At 39.8% G+C, this 9,379-nt stretch overlaps 1 protein-coding gene across 1 annotated transcript; it reads right to left on the bottom strand.

Annotated features, from left to right (window-relative positions):
• Positions 1 to 7,529: 7,529 nt before the first annotated feature.
• On the bottom strand, positions 7,530 to 9,137 carry LOC311114276 (transcription factor LBX1-like; the record flags this gene model as incomplete). Its single annotated transcript, XM_084189534.1, has 2 exons — positions 7,530 to 8,014; positions 8,822 to 9,137. The coding sequence occupies 2 exons, from the start codon at positions 9,135 to 9,137 to the stop codon at positions 7,530 to 7,532; spliced, it is 801 nt and encodes a 266-aa protein (XP_084045660.1).
• Positions 9,138 to 9,379: the final 242 nt, after the last annotated feature.

The raw sequence follows: 9,379 nt of genomic DNA, 5'->3' as shown, positions 1-9,379 counted from the left end.
TCTTAGGTCAGTTAGGATCACCACTTTATTTTAAGAATGTGAAATGTCAGAATAATTGTAGAGAGAATGATTTATTTCAGCTTTTATTTCTTTCATCACATTCCCAGTGGGTCTGAAGTTTACATACAATCAATTAGTATTTGGTAGCATTGCCTTTAAATTGTTTAACTTGGGTCAAACGTTTCAGGTAGCCTTCCACAAGCTTCCCACAATAAGTTGGGTAAATGTTGGCCCATTCCTCCTGACAGAGCTGGTGTAACTGAGTCAGGTTTGTAGGCCTCCTTGCTGCACACACTTTTTCAGTTCTGCCCACACATTTTCTATAGGATTGAGGTCAGGGCTTTGTGATGGCCACTCCAATACCTTGACTTTGTTGTCCTTAAGCCATTTTGCCACAACTTTGGAAGTATGCTTGGGGTCATTGTTCATTTGGAAGATCCATTTGCGACCAAGCAATAACTTCCTGACTGATGTCTTGAGATGTTGCTTCAATGTATCCACATAATTTTCCTTCCTCATGATGCCATCTATTTTGTGAAGTGCACCAGTCCCTCCTGCAGCAAAGCACCCCCACAGCATGATGCTGCCACCCCCGTGCTTCACGGTTGGGATGGTGTTCTTCGGCTTGCAAGCCTTCCCCTTTTTCCTCCAAACATAACAATGGTCATTATGGACAAACAGTTATATTTTTGTTTAATCAGACCAGAGGACATTTCTCCAAAAAGTACGATCTTTGTCCCTATGTGCAGTTGCAAACCGTAGTCTGGCTTTTCTATGGCGGTTTTGGAGCAGTGGCTTCTTCCTTGCTGAGCGGCCTTTCAGGTTATGTCGATATAGGACTCGTTTTACTGTGGATATAGATACTTTTGTACCTGTTTCCTCCAGCATCTTCACAAGGTCCTTTGCTGTTGTTCTGGGATTGATTTGCACTGTTGGCACCAAAGTACGTTCATCTCTAGGAGACAGAACACATCTCCTTCCTGAGCGGTATGACGGCTGCGTGGTCCCATGGTGTTTATACTTGCGTACTATTGTTTATACAGATGAACGTGGTACCTTCAGGTGTTTGGAAATTGCTCCCAAGGATGAACCAGACTTGTGGAGGTCTTGGCTGATTTCTTTTGATTTTCCCATGATGTCAAGCAAAGAGGCACTGAGTTTGAAGGTAGGCCTTGAAATACATCCACAGGTACACCTCCAATTGACTCAAATGATGTCAATTAGCCTATCAGAAGCTCCTAAAGCCATGACATCATTTTCTGGAATTTTCCAAGCTGTTTAAAGGCACAGTCAACTTAGTGTATGGAAACTTCTGACCCACTGGAATTGTGATATCAAGTGGCAGGTAGCTTAGTGGTTAAGAGCATTGTACCAGTAACCGAAAGGTCGCTGGTTCTAATCCCCAAGCCGACTAGGTGAAAAATCTGTCGATGTGCCCTTGAGCAAGGCACTTAACCCTAATTGCTCCTGTAAGTCGCTCTGGATAAGAGCGTCTGCTAAATGACCTATTTATTTAAATAATCTGTCTGTAAACAATTGTTGGAAAAATTACTTGTGTCATGCACAAAGTAGGTGTCCTAACTGACTTGCCAAAACTATAGTTTGTTAACAAAAAATGTGTGGAGTGGTTGAAAAACTAGTTTTAATGACTCCAACCTAAGTGTATGTAAACTTCCGACTTCAACTGTATCATGTGAACATTATCATCTCTGGTCACATGGGGGCACTAGTAGCTCTAGATTAACCAGTAGGGTCAAAAATGTTGGTCTTAAGGCAGAGGATGTCACTGAAGACCAATTAACAAGAATTATGTCACCATAAACACTCAACTGATGACAGCTATGTCATGAGATAACTGTGGTGGCAAGCTCTGACATACGAACACACACACACACAAACACACTACCCAAATGCCCTTACAGACACAAAATTGGTGCGCATTGGGTTACCAAGCAGGCCACAGCTCTCATATTTCCAAGTCAAACCAAAGAACTCAATATTGGAATGGAATTATGTGTGTTCATAAATAATGATTTATCCTGATTTAATAACTTATACTCTTGTTTATGAAGATGAGAAGGGGAGTGTATTTAATCAACATCACGGTTGGATCTATAATGAATACACATTTGGCCTCCTAATATAGCTAATGACTTTGTGTCTTGATGAGCAGGGCTTATCTCTGCTCTTTCCATGGAAGTCAATAACAAAGCATTGTAACAGCTCTGATAAAACACAAGTGGGAGTTTTGGAGATGAGATCTCTAGGCATAAAAGACATGTCGTCTAAAGTCAGCTTTGGATTGCCTGTCTGTGAACTGTGTGACAATACTAAACTGATCATGACAGATTTGTCTCATGTCTTCTGAATCCAAAATCCTAGAGTAAGCTGCAGACAGCAGCTGTGCTGGAGGAGCCATTCCAATGCATGTGGGGCAGAGACATAGTCAGTGAATTTGGTTTGTCTATAGACTTCTACTAAAATGAATAGATCAATCTGAAAAGGTGTAATTAATATTGTTTTGAGAAGGTTTAATCATGAAGTGCTAGATTATGTCCATAAGATAAGAGTGCTTTCACCTAAATATGTTCAGTGTGGACAATGAAAGCAAGCTGGGAGTAGGGATACTGTTGATTTGTCTATTGTTGAGGAAGTTTGATAACTGATGTAGCCTTATGTGGCCTGCTATTTTCCCTTTCAACTCAGTTTGCTGCTCTGGATATAGGCTATATTGGCCATTTTTCTGTAGCCTATATATCTATCTTTTGTTGGTGCCTTTGTAATCTTTAATTTTTTACCCCCATACTTGCACACTAGATATAGACAATAAACATAGACTGTTCTTTCCTTCTGCACATTCCAAAGTTGAAAATGGAAGTTTGACCAATAGCTAGTTATTTTTAGTTATTTCTATAGCTATAGAGGATACATAAGTTAGTGGTAACAAATGGTCTCCATAATCACACACACACATACATACACACACAGACACACACACACACACACACACACACACACACACACACACACACACACACACACACACACACACACACACACACACAGTCAGTCTCTTTCCCTCTAAATCCTGGGCAATCTGACAGCACACATTAAGATCTGCCTGCCCAGCATGAACACATCATAAAAGTAGACAGGCAATTTCTGTCTTCACCAAATAGCCACGCGAGTTCGTTCTGCATCTCAGATTATAATACACTTGACAAGCGGCTTAGCAGCGCGCAAGGGAGAGTGAGCCGAGCCGGAGGGAGAGAGAGAGATCCGGGAGAGAGATTTTTGCGAGTTATGCCTCTCCAATGCCTCTAAATCCATTTGCCGTTTGAATTATCAACCAGATTTTGATTAATATGCAAATTCATGGGGAAAAGGCTGGTATAATTCTCTCAGTGGATAGTAATTAATCTCCGGTAAAAGTAAATTTTGTCAGGGACATGCTTAGTTCAATAGCCTGTAAAATTGAAGTTCGAAGTGTTAAGGGGCTGTACAGGAACTTAATAACTAAAACTTTAAAATGTACCCTATTTAGTGATTAATCAAGCTCCCCCCATCTTAATCTATATTATTTCTCACCTCAAATCCTACTAGGGTGACGTGGTCGAGCCAAGAATCGATCAAGTTGTTCTTCTTCCTTTCTTTATGATGTTGACCACTTGATCCTACACTGATGAAAAGCTATTTCAACCGAAATGATTTTTTTCCAGAACTTATTGAAAGGCAAAATGTTTGATTATTTCCATCATCCATTCCAATTCTTCAAACTATTGTATTAGGTCTAATGTAAAGGAAATTGGTTCTCAATAACCAACCTGAATAAATAAAGGAAAAATGAAAAGACTAAATGAAAAGACTATTGCTATCAGCGAAAGTGACATATGCCGGCATGATAGGGCCTACTTGAATTTAAAAAGAGGACACGCAACAACAACCAAAAATAAAGAAAAATGGATTTGTTAGCCCTGAATAACTGTGGATAACTTTCAAAGATAATTTCAAATCAAATAACCAATTATCAAAACAAGTGATTAGGACCGAGAGAGAGAGAAAGAGAGGGGAGGAGGGGAGGGGAGGAAGTGGGGGGGGAGAAGGGTGCAGACCCTATTGTTTTAGCAGGGATTCATGCATCAAACTTCAATTTTCCAACCGAATGAACTAGTGATTGTCTTATTTTTCCTGAGCTGAAATACACTTAAAACTTGTGGATTAATTACCATAGTGAGGTATTGGGAATTGTACTTATCTTTGCCGTTGGACAACACTTAAAATAAGGAACTGAGACCAGCACGTGCCCCACTGGAATAGCACACTTTGTACTGGTCACTATTTGGCCCTGCATTAAAGACATCCACATAAGAAACCATGTGGAAGCAAGATATCTAAAGTACACTAAAAACACATGAAGCTTCTCTGTTCTAGGATATGGCCTCTAAATTCATTTCCGACAAACGCCGACAAATAAGTGCAAAAATAAATCATCAACCTAAATTATACCCACCACAACCAATCAAAAATGAAATGTTGATCTGTGAAATTAATAGAGCAGCGTACAATATTGATAACCATAAGAAAATCAACATTGTCCACACATGCATCCATAGGCTAATTAAGGCATTTAATTGTTAAAGGGATATTTCGGGATTTTGGCTATGAGGCCCTTTATCTACTTCCCAGAGTCAGATGAACTCATGGATACCATTTGTATATCTCTGTGTCCAGTATGAAGGAAGTTATCGGTAGTTTCGCAAGCCAATGCTAACTAGCGTTAGCGCAATGACTGGAAGTCTATGGGTATCTGCTAGCATGCCCATACCCATAGACTTCCAGTCATTGTGCTCTAGCGCTAGTTTGCAACTTCCTTCAAACTGCAGGCAAAGACATATGGTATCCACGAGTTCATCTGACTCTGGGGAAGTAGATAAATGGCCTCATTGCCAAAATCCCGAAGTATCCCTTTAATTCGATTTTGTTTTTTAAATATATTGATAATGATTTGATTTTGTATTATTTAATAAAATAATCAGGTATTTACGTGACATAAACGCAGGGCTTTAGAAGTTTAATTCAGCCTTAGGTGTGGGCTAAAGTTGGCTTACCCTCTGTACCCGAGTCATAGGCCTATAACGCAGCATAGAGCCTATTCTGCCAGTGTTGTTAATAGGCCTAATAATACACTAGGTTACTAACAACAATGTAAACGGTAGCAATAAACTAATAATAAACTAATGATGATAACAATAAACAAATTGTAGGCTAATATTAACAAAGAAAATACTAATTTAAATACTAATACGTCCTTCGATAATTTGACTACTACTTCTACTATTACTACTACTACTACTACTACTACTACTACTACTACTACTACTACTAATAATAATAATAATAATAATAATAATATTAATAATAATAATAATTATTATTATTATGAATAAAAAAAATAAAAAATGCATGATAATATTATTATTATTATTTTGACAGCCTAATAGCCTAATAATGATTATATGGATTGAATACAATTATGTTTTCATTAAACTAGGCCTAACTGAAAACAATACAGTTCTAGTAGGAATCCTAGATAGTAGTTTGTAATAAAATTGGTTGAATAATTATCCTCGATCCTCAACTTCAAAGGCGAGTTTTATATTAGGCCAAGTGCGTTTTGTATATATATATAAATATATATATTAAATCTAACTCCATAATAAAGTATTAATGTATGCACACATGACTGTAAGTCGCTTTGGATAAAAGCGTCTGCTAAATGGCATATTATTATTATTATTATTATTATTAACGTCTTGAGGTCACATTACTAGGCTCTCAACTTCATAAAAAAATGTCATAGACAAAGACAAAACGTAGGTAGCTACAAAACGTAGGTAGCTAACAGAAGAACACAAAACGAAAACAAAGCCCTCTACCAATCGCACGAATGTCACGGTTTAAACATGAACCTTCCCTACTTAGCATGAAAAACACCCAGGCCACAAGATGAACTGCTGAAAGATCTATCGCCCAAAAAGCCAAACATATTATTTCTAGCCCCTCACACAAACACAAAGCACAGACCAAACCCCTCTCCAGAATGAGACTTCAATTGTGATGCATAGCCTTGTTTAAAACGCGCGAGTAAAAAATGGTCGACAATGATAGCTATGATGAGCCCAGATGCCCTCAGAAGGACTATGTATGCATTACAGCCTTTGTAGCAAAAAAGGAGTGTTTAATCAATCCATCAAATTGACTGGAATTGTGAGGAAAATTCAGAAACCATATGGCCTCCAAACGTTTGTGTCCTTTTCTGGGGAATGGGACACGCTTGTCTCCGTATTGGGCGCGGCTGGAGTTCGCCCTGGCCCCATTGTCGCTGTCACACCGGGGAGCAAAGCTCATTTGTCCGCCAGTTTCACGCTTCTACGCAGAGAGTGAGTGAAAAACTCACAAAAAAAGCCTGGAGAAGCTGGCCCAGAACTCGACGTTTTTGTGCCTCCTTTATGGCCTCTCTATGCTCCAGATTGGCGTTTCTCACATCAATTCTATTGAGGAACTGAAAACACACTTTGCCGGGTCAGAAAGCAGGTTTTCAATGTGTTCAATATAATTTCAATGTGAAAGAGAAACGATACTTTGGCTCGAGGTGCATGTTAATTTAATATTAGACCGAAATGTGAAAAAATATTTGGAAACAACAAAAATATGTTATTATAATATAGAATGCTGATTGCAATAAGAGCTGGAATTAAACTAACAATGGTCCCAAAAGCATTTCATACTATTTAGGCCTGTGCTTCAATAAATGCTACTAAAAGGAATATTGAGAAACGAAATATTTTATTTTGGAATACATTACATTTTATAGGCCTACATTAGGTTTTAAATGGTGTTCTGGCATTGAAAGGCACTTACAGGTATACAAACCATTATAAATATATTAAATTGTGACTGATATTACAAGCAACCAGATGAAATATTATTTATCTTTGATTATTATTTTAGAAAATGTATTCCCACCATTATCAAACGTTTGAAATGTGTAGACCTATGGTATAGTTACAACACTCACACACAGCCTAACATACAGTACGTTGTGTGTATTTCAATATGAATGCCCCTATAATATTCAAACCATTACAGTCGTTTAAAATAAAATGAAGTTAAACAAAATAAAACATGCATTGAAATAATTCATAAGTTGAGTTATTAGCTAGTGTTGTTAGCCCGTAATGGTAAGACTGTGTGTGTGTGTGTGTGTGTGTGTGTGTGTGTGTGTGTGTGGGGGGGGGGGTGGACAGATAATTTGTGGATAGGTTAAGTGTACATATTGCTTTTCTTTAAACTATTCCACTTTAGTTAAATGAATGGATGAATACAATAACTGTCTGCATCTGTCGTTGCATATGACACAGTCCATGCAATGCTGAGTGTTCTTCATAAAAGCCTCATGAATACATGTGGTGCATTAATGGCACTTCAAACTTTCGTCGTGGTAAGAGGGAGATACAAAGGTAAAATCCTTAGTCATCCACGTCAATCTCCTCATCGTCGGAGCAACCCTTGCTGCTAGTATGGTCTGTATATGGCGATGAAGGTGAGGACAATAATAGTTTGTTCGATGTGTCATGCTCATGGTTCGATAGCGAGGGTGATTCGGTTCTGTTAGGGCCCAGCGCGCCGTTAGCTGCGCATTTCTCCAGCTCGGCTAGTTTGGCCATCTTCTCGAAAGACACTGTGCCCACGGATTTGGCCGACTCCACGTCCGCCTTCATCTCCTCCAGGTCGCGTTTGAGCTTGGCCCGCCGGTTTTGGAACCAGGTGATTACCTGTGCATTGGTGAGGCCGAGCTGCTGTGCTATCTGGTCGCGGTCAGCTGGACTCAGGTACTTCTGGTACAGGAAGCGCTTCTCCAACTCGTAGATCTGGTGGTTGGTGAAGGCCGTGCGAGACTTCCGGCGCTTTTTGGGGTTATTCCGCGAACCGAATAGTGTCGTGCCGTCTCGGCCTGTGAAATGATATTTAGAGGATAAGGATATTAGCCTATAGGCATTTAGTGAATCACCAGGCATAATGTCGATCCAAGAAACCTTACAGAAATAACTGCTAGACTAATAACAGGCCTATGTATGTATTTCTCATCTAAAACCACCACCACCAACAATAACAATAACAGCAACAGCAACAATATTACCAATAGGGTAGGCTACATATAGGCTAATACAGGGTTTCCCAAACTCGGTCCTCGAACCCCAAGGGGTGCGCGTTTTGTTTTTTGCCCTGGCACTTGAAAGCTGATTCAAATAATCAACGAATAATCAAGGTTTGATCATTTGAATTTAGGGCAAAAACCAAAACGTGCACCCCTTGGTGTCCCGAGGACCGAGTATGGGAAACGCTGGGCGAATAACAGATAATGTGATACAATAGGTCTAATAAAACAATCTTAAACTAAATATTACATTAGTTATAATTATTATGTGGAGTAGTATTTCGCATACGCTTATTATTCGTGTTTACATGGTGGAACTATTCAGCTTTAATATATTTTGTTCACATAAAAATAACCAATTCGATACACATATATGTTTTCAAATCGTTATGCAAAAACATGCGTCGTGCTTTAATTAAATACTCAAATTCTGAAAGAAATATGTGTGTGCACAGACCCACTGCAAGCACACACGTAGAGACCTAACATTGATATCTATTTCGTTAGTTGCATTTGTAGACCATAAGCTGAATCACCCTAGGCTACACAGTCTGTACATAATAACTACATAGGATAAACAAAGATGTGACTGTCCAGACTTACCCTCTGCCGCTTGAAGAACACTGACTTCGAGACCTTTGAAGGTTTTGCTGGCGAGTTCCTCCAGAGCGCAGAGTGGGGAGGTTTGGGTGAAAAGGGCCCGGCTGCACAGATTGTGACTCGAAGAGGACAGCTTCTCGCTGGAGGAGAGCAGGTGCGCCGTCCCGCAGCTGGAGTAACTTCTCTTCACCGAGGGCTTGTTCAGGATGTCCTCTATACTGAACGGCGTCAGGGGCTTGCTGGAGTTGGCCGGCGGCGGGAGCTGGTCCAGCGCACTGCGTCTCCGGTCCTCCATAACCGTGGGCTCTTTGGAGGTCATAGTAGCTTATCAGGTCGGAGAATTGTTTATGCTCTGGTTATATTTCAAAATAATGATGTCTAAATTAAAAGTTGTGGGATATCCTATCACAGGTGCTTCTGCAACCGCATGTTGGTCGCTTTGCCGCAGGGTAGGGAGACTTTGAGTCCAGTTAAAGTCCCACTTCTCCTTTCCACTGGGTGACACATGAGCCACAACATGAAACCATCCGTTGGACAGTGAAGCCCAAAAAAGCAGCCGCA

This window comes from Coregonus lavaretus, assembly GCF_964263955.1.
Source record: "Coregonus lavaretus genome assembly, contig: HAP1_SCAFFOLD_3717, whole genome shotgun sequence".
Taxonomy (NCBI): Eukaryota; Metazoa; Chordata; class Actinopteri; order Salmoniformes; family Salmonidae; genus Coregonus; species Coregonus lavaretus.
Note: the sequence above shows the minus strand (reverse complement) of the source record. Positions and strands in the feature narration are given on the sequence as shown.